This window comes from Ambystoma mexicanum, chromosome 8 (assembly GCF_040938575.1).
Source record: "Ambystoma mexicanum isolate Mex_15411 chromosome 8, UKY_AmexF1_1, whole genome shotgun sequence".
NCBI classification, from domain to species: domain Eukaryota; kingdom Metazoa; phylum Chordata; class Amphibia; order Caudata; family Ambystomatidae; genus Ambystoma; species Ambystoma mexicanum.
This window is the reverse complement of record NC_090929.1, coordinates 12,013,368-12,036,375: the sequence shown is the minus strand read 5'-3', so window position 1 is coordinate 12,036,375 and position 23,008 is coordinate 12,013,368. Positions and strand designations below refer to the sequence as shown.

The window sequence follows — 23,008 nt, the reverse complement described above, 5'->3', positions numbered from 1 at the left end:
GGAACTATATGGGAAATCTGGAGTCAGGGGGCGGACATGAAGGGGGTCACCACATGGCCCTCGCCCCTGGGTCATCTGTGCGTACCTGGTATTCGAGACAACATACCCAACCCAGGACGGTTTCAGGAGTGGTTTGGAGATGATAGGGCGCTCAAGGGGGGCACATTCATTTCAATTGTAGACTTAGAAGCAGCCCTGGGCATAGGCAAACTTTCTGTATTCCTGTCCCTGCAGCTAAAGGGGGTACTCACGCATGCAAGGATATGGGATAAGACTGGTGGAGAGCTCACCCCTTGTGTGAGGTTGCTTGATAGGGGGTACGACAATGCAAGGGCTAATTTTGCCCATCTATGGTGCTTTGGTGGGGGCGGGAATATGGAGAACCCGAGAGGGCGATGGTAAAGGGACATAGGGGTGGAAATTGAGGAGTCCCTCTAGGCCAGACTTTGTAGGGGCGCTAAGAAGACATCATTATCATGCCAGTATAGACAGCACGCGATCAAGCTCCTCCATCGATGGCAGTACGACCCGCTCGACTGTCCAGGATGTTCCCCGATGTGAGTCCACGGTATTGGAGGTGGTGTGAAGGGAGGGCGGATTACTGGCACATGTGGTGGGCTTGCCCTAGGATACAGGCCTACTCGGATGAGGTCGTTAGTTGGATCAAAGCCCTGGAAGGGATACCCAGGGATGCAAATCCCCTTCTGGTTTTGTTTGGGGAGGAGGAGGAATACTTCAGGCTCCCTAAAGTGACAGAAGCTCTACTCCTGGCCGCCAGAGCATGAGTTCCAACCAAATGGAAAGATGATCACAAACCTAGTAAGAGAATGGATCAATGTAGCCAAGAGCATTTACTTAATGGAAAGAATCACAGCAGGGCTTCACAGAAGGCCGGGGTTGACGGAAATGGAGTGGTTTCCCTTCACTGTCAAATATTTGACACCGGGTATGCAGAGGGGGTGATGGAAAGGGATCTCACAGTAAATAGAACGGAGATGGGGCACAGCTGGGAAGCAGTCGAGAAAGGGTGCTGAAACGTTGGCCGTGCAATTGAAGAGGGCCTGTAAACGGAGCAAAGAACGAGTACACAGTACCGGAGGTGAGTGGGGTGGGGTGGGAGAGGGGGCTGTTGGGGTTTTATTGTTACCAGTGGTTGTGCTCACATGTTCTCCGTTGTCCGAAACGGTAATGTTGTACTGCTGTGATGTACTCCTACAAAACAAAATAAAACTATGTGCAAAAAAAATAAAAAATGCCCAAACGATCAGCACAAGAAAAATTTTGAGCAAACTTCCTCTTTAATAGAGCCACTGCTGCTCTTTTCTGTGGCTTAGAAATTATATGTTGCTCAGGATCTGGTGGAGAGACTTGCCTAGGGAGAGAGGTAGGGCTTCCAGAACCATTTTCTGCAGGTCTCCTGTAACTTCTTCCAGGAAGCCATTAATCTTAGGACACTCCCACCAGATATGTCCCCAATCCCCCTGCACCCCCATCCAACACTCTGGGGGGTGTGGGGGGTGCCGAAGCATACATTTGGTTAGTTTGCTAGCGGTGCAATGCCATTGTAGCATCATTTTACAACATGCCTCTCGTGTCTGTAGGGACCTGGTCATTTTTGGAATTTTCCTCCATATTTCTTCCCAGCGGTCCTCAGGAACCGCTTCTCCCAACGTACCCTCCCAGGCTATTTGGTACAGCCAAGTCTTTTTGTCTGAGCACTCTTGAAGAATCGTGTAAACAGATAATAAATGTTGGTCACCCGCATGTGTAGTTACAAACGTCTCAAATTTGGTCAGTTGCCGAGTTGCAGCCTGGAGGATCGCTCACTGTCGTAGGCAATGTCTCAGCTGTATATATTCAAATCTATCTCCCTCCGTTAGCCCTACATGTGTCTTACACTCCAAAAGGAGGCCACGTCCCCATCCCACACCATGGCTCTATTTGTCAAACACCTGCTCTCCTTCCAGCGGCCAAATGTCCCCTTTTCGATACATGGGGCTGGGATTGTCGATAAGTGTCCCCTTTTGATTAAACTGTCCCAAATGTCGCAAGTTGCCCGGAGAACCCTACTACGCCTTGCGCTCAGGGGCCTATCCTTCCCATGACGCCACAGCAGACCAGTCAGAGAGCATCCCACCACCGCTCTATCCATTCGTGCACAGATTTGGCCCCTTCTATCAGAGAACCCTTTGCGCGCCTCTCAGTTGAGCGGCCTATGTTAGGCAAGCCCAGACCACCTTTCTGTCTTGGGGTCACCAGCAGGTCCAAGGCTACTCTGGGGAATTTACCTTGCCAGATAAATCTGGAGATGTGTTCAATGATTGAGAGAACTTCTTCGGAACCAGTATAGGCAGTGTTTGGAACTTGTATAGTAACCTCGGGAGGGTCACCATCTTTACTGTGTTTATTCGCCGTAGCCAAGAGATCCGCAATCAGAGTTCACCTAGCGAAGTCTGCTTACGTCTTTTTAAATCAGATCTGGATAATTAGCATTGTATAGCGCTGAGAGTCTGCTGGTTCATTTTATCCCTAGATATGTTATGCTTCCCCCAGCGGGGCAGAAGGGGGACAACCCCACAAAACGGAGGTCACCTCTCACAGCAAGCCCACCTCCAACATTTCCGATTTTCCCATGTTTATCTTAAGCTCCGACAGCCCTTTTTGTTCCCTTAAAATTTCAACCAGGGCTGGGATAGAGGATGCTGGCTCCACCAGCGTTAGTAACATGTCATCTGCGTAGGCTGCCGTTTTCCGAGTATCCCCTCCGAATGGTATTCCCTTTATTTCACGGCGCTGTCTTTGGCCAGCAGATGTCTAGATAAATTGTGTATAAGTGGGGCGAGAAGGGACATTCTTGTCTAGTCCCTCGTTCTATGCCTATTGCTTCTGAAATATGTGCATTGATTACCAATCTTATCAATGGATTTTTGGATATATTCCAGGGCGATAATCTTCGGATCCCAAGCTATATAAAAATTCCCTGTGAGGAGCATCTCCCCTTCCGCAAAGCTTTCCAATTTCCCAATGTCTGATGTAAGAATGTGTCCTGTCCGTTATTGGGGGCGCATATGGTACCCATCTGCATCGCCCTCTTCTCCAATAAAACATGTAGGAAGAGGACCATCCCATTCAGATCCGCTGGAGCTCTGAGGCTATAAGAAGTCTTGGAGGCAATAAAAACTGCCTCGGGACCAATCGCAGGTAAGACCTGATTGTTTTCAGGCAAATGCAGCTAGTGCATCCATGATATTTAAGCAAAAAAACAAATAATTCTTGTAGTAATTGTCAATAGGTTTCCACTCCACGGACCACACTGTCTCGCTCAGTGGTTGTACCTCCCTCGGGGGCCGCTAATGTACCCCGGGTGTTGGACCAATTAATGAATGGGATAGGGGATGCTTGTAGTATCTAGAGAGGACAGCAATAAATGTTTCTCTATCCCCACCACACACACACACACACACACACACACACACACACACACACACACACACACACAAACTCTCCCCATCACTAGTGTCTCAAACATCATTAACACCACTGGTGACCTCTTGGTTGGTGAGGTAGCTTTTAAGGCCCAAGGCTCTGGAGAGCCTCTAGTGTACAATGAATGGAGTGCTTTAGTGGGGATGAGAAAGTAAACATACCATCTTTAGCCAACAAACTTAATTGTAGTTTACTAAATACCTGCTCTCTTACCAAACATGCCGCAGATATTTCTGACATGATTTTGGAGCAAAGCCTTGATGTTCTGCTCATTACGGAGACATGAATGAATAAAACAACTCATCATGCAATGCTCCTAGCTACTCCCGACGGCTATTCAGCCCTCCATGTGCATCGGGTAGAGTGGGTGGCTATTATTTTTAAGCAAGTTTTAAAATGATATACTTCTAGTACGCCTGATCTAGAAAACTAAAGCAATAGTGAAACTTATGTTAATCCAGTTTCATCTATTAGCTTTCTGCCATCTATTATATTGTCCCAAGATCTACTCCTAAGTTTGAGGAACAGTTATTGGCCCTCATGGTAACACTTCCAAAGACTCTACTGCATTTGTTATTCTTGGAGACTTTCATCTTTGGGAAGGCAATGCTTTAGACGCTGAAGCAAAGGACCTGGTTTCAATCTATCGAATTTCAACTCATAATGGTGGCAACATCCTAGATTGGATTGTGGCAAAAAACCAGGAAATAATAATTACGTCCATTTTAGAATGCGCCTGGTCAGATCATCATTTCGTCAACTTTACATGTTTTATGTCATCTCCACAGGCGTCTTTACCAGTTAGGAATAAACCTCTTATGACCTGGAGGAATGATAAAAACGTGACTAGTAGTGAGGCCTTTAAGGCGCAAGATACATCGCTTCTGCCATCACTTCAGGAAAATATCTTATTTAGAAAGGCCACTAATCAAGCATTCGACACGCTGGCTCCTCTTAAACCAGCCAAGAATGTTAAATCTACTGAACAAAACAAATGGTTCTCAGCGGAAATCCAAGAAGCTAGGCGATCTAAGAGCAAAGCAGAGCGTCTTTGGAGAAAGACTCCCTCAGCCGAGTCTGCTACAAGCTACAAACATGCCGCTAAGATCTATAAACTAACCATCTTTAGAGTGAAAGCAAAAAAAAAATATAGGGAGAGATTTCAGCAGGCCAAATCGCAGTATAAGGAGATATTCTCGATCCTACAGAAGTTAAATACCCCAGCTAGCTGCCTGAAACAAGAGAGTAATTCATGGTGTCAAGCAATACATGAAGGGTTTATTGAAAAAATACAAACAGGCCATCAGACACCAGAAAACCGTATTCCCCCCGATACTGAGATTACATTGAATCCTGTGGCTTCTCCAGAGCAGAACCACCTTGAATCTTTAGTTTCAAGGCTGAAGTTCTGGAGGTCGGGCTCTCTCTCATTTTGGTTATGGAGTTTTAGATCAACTCCATAGGCATCATCTTTTTATTGTTGTCACACAGCACCTTTAGTGCAGTGGCACAGGGGTGTCCTTTGGACTCCCCATAAATACCCTCTCTGGGACAAACTACTAGTCACCAGAGAAAGTAAAGTTAAATTGACTTTAGTCTTTTTAAATTCATAGACCCAGCACAAACCACCTTACAATGGAGTGCTGGAGGGGTTACCTAGTATCCCCTGTGTCTAAACACTCTTGCAGCAGTCAAATGCTACCCTTTCCTATAGAAATGGCTGGCGGCAGTGGTTTTAGAACGAACTACCATGATTTTTCGCGACCGCGAACACCGGTAGCTAAAAATCAGGGTAGCCATGTTTTTTTCAATATGGCGCCCAAGACCCCTCTGTAAAAATAGACTCTGGTCATCTTTTTTCGCCGTTTCATTGTGGAAAGGTCCTTCTGGTGTTTAACTCTCAGCGCCAAACCAGGTTTGGTCCCTTTGTTCGTGAGCCTTTGGCGGGCTTCAGGGCTGAAGTCCACCCATGGCGTCTGAGTGTCTAGGGTGGGCAGGATGTGGAGGGGGGGGGGTGACAGAAACTCATGCGCTTAGTCTCCTAGGAGACCCAAATGCACTCTGGCATGATTGGCCAACTGTCCGGCAAGGACAGCCACCCTGCTGGGCGAGTGGCAGCTAGGCTGGAATGAATCGGAGAAAACTGTTTAAAAGGTGAGTCTCCAGGAGTGGAAGGCAGAGTCGACCACTGGAACGAAAGAACCGAAGACTAGCTGGAAGAGGACGGCTGCTGCAACCACTGGACCGTTGGTTTGCCCTGTGAAGCCCTGCTGCAATTGCCAGATCTCTAATTGACAGAGAAGCTCCTTCAAGGACGGCTTCTTCCTTTGGGTTGGTGGGACCAATCAACTCAGCAAACGCCTGGATACCATTCTCGGAGATGGTTAAGGTTAACCAGGGGGAAGGACACCAGTTTGTGTTTGGAAGCCACAACTACTTAAGCTGAAGTGACGCCATTTTGTTTGCTCCGGCGACGTGCAGGAGTCCCCCAACATCCCCCCTCTTGTCCCCACAACTGAGGCTCAGGAACAGCAAGACCTGCAGGACCTGCCGGGAACCAACGTCTTCAGCTGCATCTTTTAGCTCCACTTCAAGGTACTGTGTCATATGGTTGAGAGATCCCAACTCTCGCGGTGGAAGTTCGTGAAACTTTCCCAACTCGCAGGCCTAATCAGCTTATGACCCGACATCTTGCTTTATCGTCTGAACTACTTTTACAAAGACTTCTCCATTTGCACCAGAACTGTGCTACTCAATCCAAGGACACTAGAGTATTGACTTTGGCCTGGTTTATTGAACATTGACCCTCCTGGTACATTGAAACTTTGCATTAGCTAAAAGGGTTTTCTAAACCTTTGTACAAACCTATGCTTTGTACTCCTATTTAAAAGTGGTGAAGTGCTATTTGGCTCCTTTTTCAGGGGAGCGCAAACTGTCTTTATAACTTAGAGAGTTTGATACTGTAGTATACTGGTGTTTAATATTGAGTTGATTTCTACTAGTGAAAGTTTTCTAAATGACTGTAAATAAATGTTTAAGTATTTTTTAACCAGGAAACCTTGCGTGTAAGTATCTACTTGAACCACAGTGATTGTGATACTGCTGTGTAACTTCTTCTGCTGCTCACATTCCCTCTTGAGATGAGCCTGGCTGCTCAGCTCGCTACCAAAAGTGTGTGGTACAGACTTATACGAAAGGTTGGTTTGTGCCTACACCTGTAGTCCCAATTGTGTGTGGTGTTCCCAGAGGGTACTGCCTACAATTCTGCCCAACACCGTCTTCCGAGCAAAGCATAGCATGGAGACGGCCCCGTTAGACATACAGGCGAATATTGCTAATAACAGCGAAAAAGGGAGCACTGCCTTACTTTTGTTGCTAGCTCTCTCCTCTGCGTTCGATCTTATAGACCATGATTTACTCGCAGAGAGACTAACAGTTGGTAGATGCGCCCCATCAGCAACTAAATGGTTTATTCTGGGACCCAGAATGGCGGCAGTGGCAAAAGGGAATTTCATCTCACTTAAAACCTTGCTGACGTACAGTGTCACCCCAGGGTCATGTCTGTCACATTTGCTCTTTAATATTTTCTCAAACCTCTTATGTAATATGTTGCAGAGCCTGGGTGTTCCGGTTTACCAACTACGCCTTTGACACCCAACTCGTACTGTTCTTTGAGCTGTCTGGAGTCTATGAAAAGGACGCTCAAATAGTTAAGGAAGTATTCAGCGCCATTCAAAAATGGATGGCGATTAATTCATTAGCGCTTAACAAAGAGAAAACTGAACTTCTCATAATCGGCACCTCCTAAAGTTAAAAAATTGGATGACCAATATAGGACCTTTAGAATTAATAATATTATGGTATCAGATCATGTAAAACGTTGGGAATCTACATGGACTCACATCTTTCTTTTAATAGACAAACGACATATCTAAAATCTACCTGTGCCTTCTATTCCAAACTACTGTGGCAAAGTCGCCCATATTTGACTGAACAAAATCTCGCCGTGATAGCCGGTGCAATAATTAATTCGAAATTAGACTATTCTAATAGTCTACCGGTGGGCACTTCTAAAAATAATATCTTAAGAATGCAGACAATTCAGAATGGAGCGGTTAGGGCTGTTCTCGGTCTGAGTCGATGCTCTAAGAGCTCTTCGGCGTAGAGGAAGTTACTGGCTCCCAGTTGAGCAGAGGATCAAATTTAAAGGTGCAGTTTTAGTTTATAAATGCCTGGCGGACACTGCACCGAATTACTTGGCTAGTAAGATAGAGAAAGCAACCATTAGAAGAGACCTTCATTCAAGTAACAATCATGACCTGCATCAACCACGCCAAACACTTAAAGTGGGTGGCACTAATAAAAAATGTGGAATTCCTTCCCGCTCACGCTGGATCTCTGAGATTAAGAAACAACTCAAGAGCCGTCTGTTCGATGAAAGAACAATTTAGAGACCAAATCTAGCGGTTTCCTCGCCAGCATATTGGTTCCCATTGTAGCTATGCTGTGTTCTGTGTGGTCGGTCTTTGTGAGCGCTCAGAGGCCGGAGGGCGATTTAGTGCAATACAAAAAAACAAATATAGATAGATTGCATGTTCCTACTAGATAGCTCTCTCTGGATCTCCTCTCTCCCGATAATCGCCACCCCTCATTCTTCGGTTTCTTCCTTCACCTTCTGGCTCATCAGTGTAACTTATAAGTCAGACCAATTTGACTTCCCCCCCCCCCTCTCCTCACGTGGGGACCGTTTAATACGGGTACAATTGTAGACACTGAACAGCAGGAACCTCAGAGATTGCAACGCCCAGAAAACATGGCAAGCCTTGAGCAATACCAGGAATTGGTTAATGCTATTCAAGCCCTCACAGTGGAAGTACAATCACTAAGAGCCGATAATACAGCTCTGCGACAACAGGTACAACAGAGAGAAGATAACCGAGGAGATCTACCTCCCATTGCATTACCTTGTGGCAAGTTTGACGGCAATCCCCGAAGAATGAAGGAATTCTTGGATGCCTGTTTGGTATACTATACCTTTCGCCCGACAACATATGAACTGGATAGGGCCAAGGTGGGATTTTTGATTTCTAACTTAGTGGGGAATGCGTTGGCATGGGCTACTCCACTAGTTACCAACTCTGACCCAGCCCTTAATGATTATAGTAACTTTGTTCAATGCTTCCGAGATAGGTTTGAAAGACCCGAAGTTTTGTATTCTACTTTTGAGACTTTATTAGACATACGCCAAGGACCAGCTGATGTTCAAACCTATGTTACCAATTTCCAGAAGGTTGCTACAGAAGCAGGTTGGCCTGAGACGGCACAGCAAGCCATATTCCGTTGCGGTTTACATGACGATATCAAAGATGAATTAGCTCGTGTCGCCAGACCTTCTACTTTTCAGGAACTAGTCTCCTTAGTTCTGCAAATTGAGTTCCGCATGGCCGAAAGGAAGGCAGAAAGGAAGAGACCCAGACTTACTGTACCCATTCCTCACCACCCTCCCTTACCTGAAAAATGGTCTGCAGATGAGCCTATGCAGATTGGTATGGCCCGAGGCCCCCTCACCGCTAGTGAAAGAAAGAGGCGTAAGGATCTAGGCCTGTGTATGTACTGTGGATCCGATACACATTGTCCTGGAGTTCCACCTAGGAGACAGGGAAACGACAAACCCCGGCCTTGAACAGGGAAAAGGGAGGGGTTTCGACAGTGAATCCCTGTGAAACTATTCAGCCAGCTATGATCAATAATTGCAGCCTGATGGTCATTAAGATCCACTTAGACTGGAAACAGGAAGGCCCGGTGGAATGTTTGGCAATGCTGGATTGCGGTGCCGCGGGCAATTTCATTGACGACAAATGGGCAACGGAACATAAAATCCCCAGGCGCCAAAAGATACGCCCAATACCCGTGGAAGGGGTTGACGGCACACCTCTAACTTCGGGTCCAATTGTTCATGAAACCCAGGAATTAAGAATCAGGATGGCGGCTCATCAAGAATACATGACTTTCGATTTAATACGTGCAGCTCATTTCCCGGTTATACTGGGAATCCCCTGGCTCAGACAGCACAACCCTTGTATTGATTGGAAACTGAACACAATAGGATTCCAGTCTCAATATTGCGAGCAGAATTGTTTAGTACCGGTGGAAACACCTCCTCTGATACACGCGTCCCTTCAAGATACTTCCTGCAGTGTCAACACAGTACCGATACAATATCAGGAATTCTCTGATGTGTTTGCAGACACTCAACCACGAAGCCTTCCGCCCCATCGGAAGGACTGTAAGATTGATCTTGTGCCGGATGCAGTAGTGCCATTTGGTAGGATGTTCCCGCTTTCCTTACCTGAAAAGGAAGCACTTAAAGAATATTTGGCAACCAATTTACAAAATGGCCTCATCAGAGAGTCATCCTCTTCAGCCGGAGCTTCTCCGTTTTATTTCCAAGAAGGGAACCACAGAACTCAGACCCTGTATTGATTTCAGGGGCTTAAACAGCCTTACCGTACGGGATAGATATCCCATGCCCTTGATGAAAGACATCAGAGGCTGTCCAAGGGGCTTGTGTATTCACAAAGCTTGATCTCCGAGGAGCCTATCATCTTCTAAGAGTTCGTGAAGGAGACGAATGGAAGATGGCATTTAGGACTCCTCTCGGCCACTATGAATACAGGGTCATGCCGTTTGGGCTGGTCAACGCTCCTGCACAGTTCCAGCGTTTTATGGATAAGATCTTTGCTGATATGCTGTATAATACAGTAGTGATTTATCTAGATGACATACTTGTTTATTCAACTTCCCTAACAGAACATTGTCATGTTAAGGAAGTTTTACGACGACTGCGACAACACAGTCTGCTAGCCAAGCCAGAGAAATGCGTTTTTGAGACAATCACAGTTCCTTACCTTGGGTTTATCCTTTCAGCTGACAAGGTGCAAATGGATCCCGGCAAGACCAAGGCCATCTCACATTGGCCTATACCCACTTGTATCAAGGACAGAGATTTCTGGGACTCTCAAACTTTCATAGAAAATTCATCCCAAATTTCTCCGACATAGTGCTCCCGATCACAAACCTACTCAAGAAAGGGGTTAAGTTTGTATGGGATCTGAAGGCAGAGCAGGCTTTCAGACAACTTAAAGAAGCATTTGTTTCAGCCCCTATTCTTAGACAACCAGACCAATCCCAGCCTTTCATAGTCGAAACCGACGCTTCAGGTGGCGCAATAGGAGCAGCTCTGTTGCAGCAAAAAGAGGACGGGTTGGAACATCCCATCGCATATTTTTCTAGAACACTCCGTTCCAGCGAACGGAATTATTCTGTACTTGAAAAAGAGCTTTTGGCTATAAGACAAGCCTGTGAAGAATGGAGGCATCTGCTTCAAGGAGCCGTTTACCCGTTCCAAGTACGTACCGATCATCGGAACCTAAAGGTCCTTCAGCAGATGGAGTGTCGAAATTCTAGACATGCAAGATGGGCTTACTTCTTTTCCCAGTTCGATTTTGAAATCACTTATTTGCCAGGAAAGGACAACCAATTGGCGGATGCATTATCCCGAAGCATGGGAGAAGATAGAGGGATTTCAAGGCCATGAAATCTTGCTTGCAGGAAAAAGATTCATTAACACAGTAAATTCCTTCCTCCAACAAGTACAAATCGCTCAAAGGGAGCAAAGACAGCATACCAATCTAAGATTACTATACAAGGGTGACTACCTCTTCAAAGACAAATCCTTATATCTACCAACTCAGGAGTTACGTGATCTTGCTATGTCATGGTGTCACGACCTTCCCGCCGCTGGACATAAAGGACAGAAAGCTACCTTGGAACTGACTTCTCGTCATTTCTGGTGGCCTACAATCACCAATGATGTTAAAAAGTATGTCATCACCTGCCCTACGTGTGCCCAAAACAAATATCCATACTGCAAGCCCTTGGGTCTGCTACAACAAGACCTTCCACCGGCAGGTCCCTGGCAACACATTTCAACTGACTTCATAGTAGATTTACCCATTTCTCAAGGATACTCTGCTATCATGGTTACGGTGGACTCCTTCAGTAAGCTGGCTCATTTTTCACCACTCAAGGGAACACCAACGGCTTCTACTACAGCCGAGGTATTTTTAAGAGATGTGGTTAGGTTACACGGACTTCCTAACACTATAGTCTCTGACAGAGGCACACAATTTACATCCAAATTCTGGGCAAGTCTGTGTAAATTGTTGGAGATAAGAAGATCCCTGTCCTCAGGATTCCACCCAGAGAGCAATGGACAGACCGAACGCCTAAATGCCACTTTGGAGCAATACATCAGATGCTTCTGTAATCAAGAACAGAATGACTGCTATCATCTTCTACCCCTGGCTGAATTTTCATATAATAACACAAGACATTCAACCATAGGTATGAGTCCATTCCATTGTACCTATGGATACAATCCAAAACACATACCACTGTTCGGACATGTCTCATCTAATGTTCCATCTATGGAAACACTTCTGAACAATCTACGGAACCGACAAAAAGAAGCCCAGACCGATCTACAAAAGGCTCGTGAAGACTACAAGAGATGGGCTGACCAAAAGCGAAGACCTAACCCCAAATGGGAAATTGGTACGATGGTATGGCCGTCGACTAAGTTTCTACCAAGGTGGGTACATCATGGCAAGTTCTCACCTAGATTCATTGGACCTTTTAAGATAACGGCGAAGATAAACCCAGTCGCCTTTCGTTTAGCTCTACCACCCAAACTGGGGAGAATCCATCCAGTATTCCACACATCTTTACTGAAGGCATATGTACCAGATCCTCATGCTAGAAAGATGAAGAAGGCGAATTACCAGCCCCTTGATGTGGATAAGGAATATGCAGTCTCTAGATTGCTCGATTCCAGATACAAGAAGGGTACATTATAGTACCTTGTGTTGTGGAAAGGATACCCCATGTCAGAAAGCTCCTGGGAACCGATTCGCAACATATCAGCACCCAGACTCATACAAAGATTCCATTGGATGTATCCGGGTAAACCTGGAGGAAGGCCTTTGAGAAGGGGTCATACTGTCATGAAACACCCATGGAGCCTGTGGAGGAGATGGAAACAATGGAAGAAGGACCGAGTTCCTCCTTTACCTGGACGTTACGTTCTAGCCTCGCTGGAACAGAGGCTATAATTAGCTGTCAGGTGTGGCAACCGGTGCGTTGCAACTGATTTCTTTCCAAACGCTAGTTGACAGTGCTCCTGTCTCGTGCTACTCCTCGTTTTTCTTCCCATTTGCCTTTCCATTGTTTGTCTGCCTGCCTTTTATCAAACATTTTGTCACCACGCTTCCTGTGGGGAATATTTCTTCTTTAATATGGACCTTTCCCTGCCCGCATTTTCTTGTTAATCTCCCAGCGTGTGCGTTTGTTTATTTGCTGGAGTCAGCAGACAGCTGCGTTCGCTCTGGGGCTTTTTTTTTACTCAGCGAGCGGGGACTTGCTATCTGCAGTTCTTTTCAACACACGCTTTCCCAAGCAGCTGTCACTTCCACTCGTGCCCCCCTGAGTTGTGTGCTTCCTCTGACCTGTGTAACCCCTCCTTCTGTTTATTTTACTTAACCTTCCTCACAGAGTTCTTGGAATCTTTTCCAAAGCTTAGACATTGCACCCAAGTGCATTCTGGTAAATGTAGTACTCTAAAGAAGTGGGATTCCAAGAAGGATTGAGAATTACCTATTCGCTGAGTAGTATTCCAAGAAGGATTGCGAATACTTATTTGAACAGAACAACGCACCTGAAATTTCCCAGGGTTTTTCTGCTGCGGCTTTTCCCTGGTTTGGGGTGGGCTCCCCGGAGTCCCCGCTGCCGGGCATATAGCCTTACTGGCAAAGTGGCCTCCGGGGGAGCTCGGCCCTATCTCTTCAAACAAAAGGGCAAGACGGTGAAAAAGAAGAACCCAAGAGCCTGGAGAGAGAAAACTGTGGAGACTTCTTCAGACGAGCCTTCGGAAGCCAACTCAGAAACCACAGGTGAGGATTGGGAGAGGAATACGGGTACAATTGTAGACACTGAACAGCAGGAACCTGAGAGCTACCAAATCTTGCCTGCGAGCCATTTATCGAAATCGTGGCGAGGCCCCTGGCTGCCCTGATGATGTTTCTCTTTCTTCATAAGGAGGCCAGAGCCGTCAGTACATCCCTTGGCCGGCTTCCCTCACCACTCTTCTTAGGGCCCACCCTATGAATCCGGATCTCCTCTGGGGTGGTGTCTGTCAATAGGGCTGCAAAGCATTGCTGTCGTTTTCAGGTCCGCCTCAGAATTAGATTCGGCCATTTGCTCAGGTGTCAGAGAGGCCTCTCCTCCCTTTTCTTGTTCACCAAACTCAGAGGGTGTCTCTGCTGGGGCCTGACCTTTTCTCGCACTTTTCTTGGTATTCTGTGGCACTGGGGTCTGCTTCCCCTTTGTTCCGGGCATGAAAGTGTGCACCCGAGGTTATACGGCTATCCTTAGACTAGGTCACATGCCTGCGTCTTCCCTTGCTGCTGCTTAGCTGTTCGATTTGGGCCTGTACTGTGGAAGACTTTCTATAGGCCCCCTGCTGCCGCCTCCTTAGCAGCCCCCGCACGCAAGCTTCAGCATTCTCCCCTTTGGTGGTTGCCAGGGGCCCCGGCAAGGCCCCTCGGCCCACTTACTGCTTCGCCTGTATGTTGTGTTATCAAGGCCGAGGGCCCGGCAGTGGGGACCCAGGAAGAGGCAACCCCACTTCTGAGGCCAGGGTTGTGTGCCTTTCCTTTTGCAGCCAGGACCGGGGTGGGACCGGGGTGTGTGGTGTGTGTCCCTCGCTTTGGTGGCTGCACCTTCCGTGCAGCTGCGTGCCTCTGCCCGTGGCCTGCCTCCCTCTCAGCCCGCACCTCCAGACTAGGCAGGCTGGGGGGAGGGATATGGGGGCAGCCTCCTGGGCCTTTCATCTCGCCGGGTATGCACTCATAAGGCTGTCCGCTTCCGACTCCTATCAGCGGCGTCTCCGGCCCGTCTCCCCCCCCCCCCACGGGCCTGGCCAGGAGCTCACTCTCCGGCTGCCATCCTGGAATCTCCCTCCCACAGGATGCATCTTATGCACATTGGGCAGGTAGAACAAGGCAGACATAAAAGGCTGCAAAGAGCAATGTGTAAGGTGGTTTGGCAGTACATCTACATTGGACAATGGTAGGAAACAAACACTGTGCCAAATAGGGCATGGGCCAATATAACACGCCCCAAAAACATGGTATTTTAAAAATAAATCACAGGAGTTTTAGAACTTTAGAAAATGTCATGCAGTTTATAGGAAATTGTGCCAGTACCGTGGATATGAGATGGGACAGCTGTGAACAGTATCATCACTTCTTCCATCGGGGAACTCTCTTCTGATATGGCCAGGCGGAGGGAAATCCCCTACCTGATCCTAACCCCAGTCTTGGAAGCCCGCCCCGCGTCCCAGTCTTGGAAGCCTGCCCTGCGTCCCAGTCTTGGAAGCCCGCCCCGCGTCCCAGTCTTGGAAGCCCGCCCCGCGTCCCAGTCTTGGAAGCCCGCCCTGCGTCCCAGTCTTGGAAGCCTGCCCTGCGTCCCAGTCTTTGGCGGGAGCTACATAGAAGCAGGACATTTAAATACACATCAGCTGAGAGAAACAGACCGAGAATCACAGGGAGAGAGAGAGACACTGCAGAGTGAACCTCACTGCATGCGAAGCCAGACAGACAGACACTGGAAAGCAAGCACAGTGCTGCCTGACGCTGGACGGCTGCTGGAAATAATCCAGACGAGGAACACCAGAGCAGCCAAAAGGGGAAGAGCAGGACACTGGGGCACTCGAGGGCGAATGCCGCGTACCATGGGGAAGATTAAATACTCTGTTGAAACGGGCAGAACGCCCGTTGACCAATAATGAAAATACTGAACGGGAAGGTGGAGGTTCATTAATCAAACTAAGAAGAGCATGGAAAGACTATCGCCTAGTGTACAAGTGTGAAACCTACCTACATTATAAAAACAGTTTGAAAAGTCCTGGCAGGAAAGTAAACCAGTGTTGAGTAAGAATTGGTGCCGTCACACCGTGTGAGACTACACAGTAACCCGCCTTTTGGTATAGGCCTGTACTAAAGTTGGTAGTGTGACTGAGCAGCCCTCTCAAGAGGGGTAACTGTGAGCTGTAGAGCTGTACAGATGAAATCCATAAATACAAATAGTCAAGTAACACCTACACTCAAGGTTTCAGTTATAGTTATTTAACATCAGTTTTAAATAAGCATTCTTTAAAAGGCAAAAGATTGTAACGAAACTAAGACACTTTTGGAATTAGTTTTCAGAATCAATAAAGCCAGTGAATAATCTTTGGATATGCTCAATACATTTCTCCCCCACCCCGAGGTGACTGTAATCACAAGGCTAGTATTTGCATTTATATATCACACCAATATACTTTCTACATTCTGAGTTGCAGAAAGGAAGGATTAAGGGAAGTAAAAAGGTTAGAACAGTTTCTCAGAACAAGTGAGGACAGTTGGAACCCTCCAATGAAGTCCAGGTAAACCATTCCCAGCAGTAGCAGTGCTTAACAAGATACAACCTATGGGGGGGGAACAAGCAATGCCAAAGTCAATGGATTCAGAAGAGTGCCTTTAGGGAGCCAGGACAGCCAAAGTCAGTTGGACAAAGTCAATAGCTCTGATGGACTTCTTGGGTAAAAGTCTTGCACAAAGTTAGAGAGTTCAGAAGAATCCCTTGTAGAGTCGCACGCTGTTAAAACTGTGGAAAGGGAGTTGAAATCACCTCAAGTGACAAACGAAAGGATGGGTGTCCCCTTCCTCACGGACACAGGGGAAGCTGCTATTTCAAGAAACAAGGGAAAATTGCGTCTCACGAACCCCACATTAATTATAATATATACAGATTCCCAATGAATAGCTGAGGAAGGCAAAGTCAGAGCAGAACACCAAACATATAATCAATAATGACATTTTATTGATAATCAGATAACATAGGTCTGAAAATGAAGCCCATAATTCATATTGGGCTTTCATAGTAAAAAGGAGAGGCAAAGAATAAAGTGCTAATCCAGGTGTGTGGTCAATGCCAAAGACAGCTGACCGAGGAACAGAACTCTCACCAAGTGAAGGGGATCACGTGGAAAGAGGCTGTGGCTCACTAAATACTAGGATAAGGAATTTCAGTCAATACTAAAATACATCGAGAGTATGAAATGCGGACAAACCAAAAAAGCATCTAATTAGTTGAAAACAAGTCAAAGAGACTTCAAATTGTGAAGTCTAGAAACATTCAAAGTGCAAAAAGGCACTAAAGTGCATGCAGGCTAAACATCATGAAAAATGAAGGTGCATTGCGCCAACTACCAAATCTGGTGAAATCAGAGGTGATTACCAAAATGCCAACCAAATAAATTTTTGCACAGTAGTTTCGACGGTTTGATGGATCTAGTCAACGACTGATACACACAGCTTCAGGACAAAGCACTCAAATACAATTAAATAAATTCCACAAATTGTCACATTCAACTCAATAGTGGCTGAGGCTGGTAATTCACAATTTATTGTAGAATGACTCTTGTTCTTCAATTTAGCCAACTTGTGTTGAGATAAAGACCCATTCATGTTCTCAAAACAAAGGGCAGAGACTCATACAATTTCTTCCCGGGTCGAGCTCAATCCAACCCCAAACAAACATTATTGAATTAGTCCATCTGTGACGACCAGCAATGTCTGAGTGTTCCAAAGGTCAATGGATTAATATTATCCGTGGAAAGCGTAGAAGAGGGGAGGAATTTGCTGGTCCACTTCATGGCCCGTATGGCCCGTACTCTTTCAAGGGTGTTTATTAAACTGTATATACAGGTTGGAAAAACACCTAAATCTAAGATGGGAGCAAGCTACCTCTTGCCAATCCTTACGCTAAATAGAAACAATGAGTGTGGGATAAGGTTCACAGGAATGAAAGAAGTGTTCACAAATAATAAGTTAGGATGCAGTAGTCGGGGTATCCCTTCCCCACGTTTTAAGCACAGGACAAGGTAGGACTCTTGAGCACAACACACACTACAGCTTACCCAACACAATCTTCGGTGGTTAAGTCCATTTTCTACAAAAAGTCTCTTGCCTCAGAGGATCTGATGTGTTCAAAACAAACAAAAAAGTTACTTTCTGCTTATACGTTGGGTGAGGCCTTTCCACCCCTGGATCCCTCTCTTCCGGGCTCAGATCCCCAGAAAGTTCTTCTCAATAGTGGGATGTTCGGTTTTCAATCTCTTGCTTCCGAAAGTCTGATATTCAAAATAAAAAAAATCAAAAGATATTTTCTTTATCTTTAGAGTGATGTTTCTTCACTCCTGGGTCCCCCTCTTCCGGGCTCAGACACCTCTCGAATGTCAGCCTCCCTCCGTCAGGTTCACTACGGCTTTTGACACAATGTCATCTGTTCCACTCACGAATCTTAATGTCAACTGTTCACTGTGGACATCCCTCTGCCGGGTTCACTCTTGTCAACACACTGTATATTGGGACTTCAGACTTTGCCCTCTATTCATCGGCATCCCTCTGTCGGGTTCACGCTTGCCAACTTTTGAAATTCACAAAATGCCAGATTCACTTCCCTTAGCTTCAACTTCATTTGCCGGTCAAAGTCGACTGTACGGAGGATTTTGCTAGGACCCCCCCCCCCGTAGAACCACTTCCACCCAAGTCTCTTGCGCAGTTCCCAAGTTTCTCAAGCAAGCACCTGCGGGGTGCCCGACTCCCCTGTTGCTGGCTTTCCCCTCTCGTATGGAAATGTTTTGTACTTTCTTCAATTCGCTGATTTTGCTACTTTTGTGCAAACAGTTTGGTTTCTTATCGGTTATCCCATCGACTCACCGGCTGTGATGAACCGCTCGGTTTTGCTTTTCTTGTCTCTGGAGTCGAGGTCGGTACCACAATGTCAAGCGTCTCCCCTCAGGTTGGTTATCAGCGGAGGAGGGCCTTGTGTAGCATTGACATCTGCTGCAACACATGCTGGCTACTGTTTGCGGTCTTACGACTCCGTCTGTGGAGGTTTCACAGTCCTGGCTTACAAAGAGCAAGGTTGCTTCTCTCCTTAACGCCCTCCCAGTTCGCGCCTTCCTTCTCCTCCTCTTGAACTGCTGTGGTGAGTTAGCCCTCTCGTCGTGCGGTCTGCCTTACTCTTATTGTGCTCTTGTGCTCCACCTTTTATCCCTGTGGGGAAGGGAAAGCTCTGTCAGGTTTGTGTGTGGTTCTGGTCAATTGCCTGACTTGGCCTGACCCTGGTGTTGGGACAGGTCAGGTAAATGGCTTTGGTGGTTGTCCATCTTTCACAATGGGTGACAGTGTTTGTGCTGGAAAAGGGGGGTCTTGGGGGGTCGGGAGTAGAGTGTTTGCGTGTCCTACGGGGTAGGATGAGGAAAAGGTATACGAAGGGGGATACCGGGTCTTACCCGTCGGTGTCCCAATTCCATTCCCTGAGGACCCTCCATCCTGGTGATCTTCCCTCATTAGTCCACCCTCAGGAATTGGATCCAATAGCAATGGCTGTATCCTGGCCACCTGGATGACCGCTCCCTGGGGACAAGTGGGTGAGACATCTTCAGGTTTCTCACACTTATATCCGAGGGAAAAACATTGCTGAAAGAGGCCCTGAAATTCAAGGAAAATGACAGCAACGCAAAACACAAAATTCAAATGAACAGAATACTCAATTTATATTGGTCATGATAAGCTTCTAGGCGCTTGCAGTACCCTGCACTAACCTACTGAGCTATCTTTAGTATATTTGAGCTTATTCGAAGTGTGGAGGAAAATGCTGAAATCAGCCAGGCCTCTCGAACTGGGTGAGCCCACATGCTTGTAAGGGGGTTAACTGCGAAGGCCCTCCATGAAGGCATAAACATCTAGCCTTTGCAAGAAGCTCTACGCAGCCCTTGGGAGCCAGGCACAGCTTTGCACAGCTTTGCTCATCTTCGCTCTGCGAGCCAGGTGCACTGATACAATGTTTACGAAGCCTGGGAGCCAAGACTGGCTGTTTCCAGTCTTGTAACTTTCCAGCCGAAAACATGTTTACTGCCCGGAAGGATGAGCCCAGACGCTTCTCGAAGAGCTGGTACATCATAGTGATTGACGTGCAGCCCCTAATAAGAGAACTATACCTGGGCCATTAAGGGAGGGACTGAGCCTGGGCTGTTTGGTGAAACGCACGCACGAAGAGGAACATCGCCTGGACGACAAGCCGTGCACTATCTGGACCGAGACTCCTAGCATCATATCCCCGCTTTGGTGTAGGACTGTGGGGTCCTTGGCCTGTCCTCCCCCCTCCTCTCTCGAAGAGTGCTGGGCACCTGTAGCGGCGAGGGTCCCGGGTGTGATCTGACCTGATCATCTACATTTTCTAGGAGCGCAAGATAAATAATTGCATATTCATCTGCGACTGATAATTGGCATTATTCAGCTTGCACTTTTATTCCCATATTATTGTAAATTGCTGCTTAGTTCTCATTAGACATTATAGAAATAAATGCAAGCATCATATATTTTGTGTGATTGGGTTTCTTCCAGACTGAGTTCATTGTGCTTCGTATAAACTTACTTGTGTGGGAAGGTGATTAGGAGTGATTATAGCACCAAGGGCTGGCCCCAAGGGAGGGTGCGGGATTCCCCTTTTCACTACATTATAAATCCACATTTTCAGAGCAGTGCGGCCAGCATCCACTACTCCCGAGGACTGGAGCTGGGGTGGGTAGCTGCATGAGGGCACAGAAGCCAACACCCACTTTAAAAATGTAGTTTAGGCCCAAACCCTTAGAAGCCTGAAATATTCCAACACAAGGGACTCTGCAAGAAAAACAAGTCAGAACAGACTTGGATATAGTGCGTCGCCATCTGCCACTGACGCTATGAGAAGTGCACAATGGCACAATGTGTGTAACTGTTGCACGTGTGTCAGTCACTACAGCGTGTGGCCAGCATCAAAGGGCGCCAGTTGATTAGTGCGTGCTTTGCAATCACTGCTCGATGTGGTGTGATGAGTGGACGAGCGGTGGTGGAAGCTTGTGCCATAACATTACTGGAAGCAGGCCTCCAGATAAGGTGCGTACCAGGCCTTTTTATTCATGAAAATCTGTAAATACGACAGCTTTATGATTTTCCTGTGTACATTTACACACAAGTTTAGAGCAGAGGGAAGTGCAAAGGTCAGGTTACTTGACAGAAGGCTTCTTTTGATGCAATTGGAAACCATGGAAACAGAATGCATTTCTCTGAAGCCTTTAAAGAAACTGCACACTGACAAAAAGGAATGGCCTCTTTCCATTCAGCTTCTGCTGTGTTGATGCTCATGGAGCAAAACGGAAGCACTGCACATATTTTCCTAGCATTTTAGGATTGTAAAATTATTAAGATGGAAAACTAAGTTGCAATTGAGAATTGATATTTTGTAACAAATTAGGTTTTTATTTCCAGTGAAAGCAAACCACTATTGCACAATTGTTTTTTTCGGAGTTACTGTGTGCTGTATGCATAATCACGCTAAGGCAGATCATTTTTACACCCATAATTTACACCAATTATAAAAACAGTGTGCAAAATGATGACTATGCACGATCTAGTTTACCTCCATTATAACCTTTGTCAATGGTGTACATTACCATAAATGGTCAGTGGCAACAGAGTCTTTGCGCAAGGGTGAGTAATTATCATTACACCAGTCACAGGTGTTCTAGCCTCTAAAATCTTCAAGACTACAATTAAAAACATCCAAAACCCTACACTCCAGGAAGCTCAAGAGCTGCTAAAAAACAAACAAATGAAAGTTACATTTGTAATTGAAATAGAAACTCAACAAAAACGGTCCCTGTGATAATCCATACAGGTATTTAACTTCATGTAGCGATTCATACATGGTTCGTCCAACATCTAGGCACTGATTAGTATACCTAATCGATACTCAGTTAACCAACCTCTGAAGGATGTTAGACAATAAGATAGCTCAGCTGGTTTAGCACTCGTTGCTGCGATATGTGCGTAATCTGTAGTTTGCAGGTTTGAATCCCAGCAAGGCTAACTCAGCCTTTCATCCTTTCAAGGTCGATAAAGGAGTACCGACTTCGGTTTGGTGATATTTGTGATAAATATGTTCTATGTACAGCGCTTTGCCAAAAGCACTACATAAATGAACATTTGACCATGATTAGATATAGAATTCAGCATGGAGTCCTTGCTTCTCTGCACTTTTGTATCATAACATTGGCAAACCATTAGGTAGTAACAGCTCCAGGTAATGAGGACTTTAATTAAATGTCAAAAGACAATTCTGCTATCGAACCTCAAAACACACAATACAATTCATGCTTGCTTTACTATGCAATTGGCTAGGCTTTTGCGTTTTCAAAATTAAAATATATACACACGAGATCAAACGGCCAGACCTTAGAGAAATAATGAAAGGTGGATTCTGTCACAATGCAGAAAGCTGCCGCATAGTAATGATTTCCATACAGTTTCTGCACACGTAGTCTGGATGCCACATATATTTTACTCTTGCAAAGGAGAAAAGTCACTTTTACCCTTAAAATCACATTTACTCTCAAAGTTTAAAAATAGGGAGTAAACTACTCCCACCTAAAAATATTATCTGGAGCACTGACTGCAAGCATTAGCGGAAAGTGTCGCTGCTGTGCACCCATCTTTTGTCTGACAGGTCAGCATAAGAGTAATAAACAATGCATCTTGTATGTTTCTTGGAGCGTCTCTAACCCTATGTTTAGGACTCCGAATGGTGCCTTCCAGCAGCCTGCAACCACGTACCTGATGAAGAGGAAGATGGCTTTCCTATAGTTCGTCCCATACACCACCCAGGAGGGCCCCAAGAAAGGTGCGATGACATCAATGAGACCTGGGGGCATTTTGTCCATCTCATCAAAGAGGAAGACAGAGCGGCCGCAGGCGCTGAGGTTCCCCTGGATCCAGCTTCTCAGATCCTCCTGAAACGACAAGAACTGGCTCAGGACTGACATGTTGCTAGAGGCTTTCGCTAGAGCAGGCACTGCACATTATTCTATTAGTTTATTGAGAGCAGACCAAGCACTCGAGGAAGCAACAGAGCGCTTTACAATCATAGGGGAAAGTACATTTAGCATTTAGGGGGGGGGGGACCAGATATACCCGGGATGGGGGGGGGGCTACCAAACAGTCAACTAAACACAGACCAAGTTCTAACAGCGCATCAGAGGATTCACAGAACCCACGTTACAACAGCGCATCAGAGGATTCACAGAGCCCACGTTACAACAGCGCATCAGAGGATTCACAGAGCCCACGTTACAACAGCGTATCAGAGGATTCACAGAGCCCACGTTACAACAGCGTATCAGAGGATTCACAGAGCCCACGTTACAACAGCGTATCAGAGGATTCACAGAGCCCACGTTACAACAGCGTATCAGAGGATTCACAGAGCCCACGTTACATCAGCGTATCAGAGGATTCACAGAGCCCACGTTACAACA

The 23,008-nt window shown here is 46.3% G+C and overlaps 1 protein-coding gene across 2 annotated transcripts in view; it reads right to left on the bottom strand.

Moving 5' to 3' along the window:
- Positions 1 to 23,008, bottom strand: part of TOR2A (torsin family 2 member A) — a 183,378-nt gene that overhangs the window by 108,551 nt on the left and 51,819 nt on the right. For both annotated transcript variants that reach the window (XM_069609132.1, XM_069609133.1), the window contains one exon: positions 22,308 to 22,483. In XM_069609132.1, coding sequence (XP_069465233.1) covers positions 22,308 to 22,483 — 176 coding nt within the window. The remainder of the gene's footprint in view (positions 1 to 22,307; positions 22,484 to 23,008) is intronic.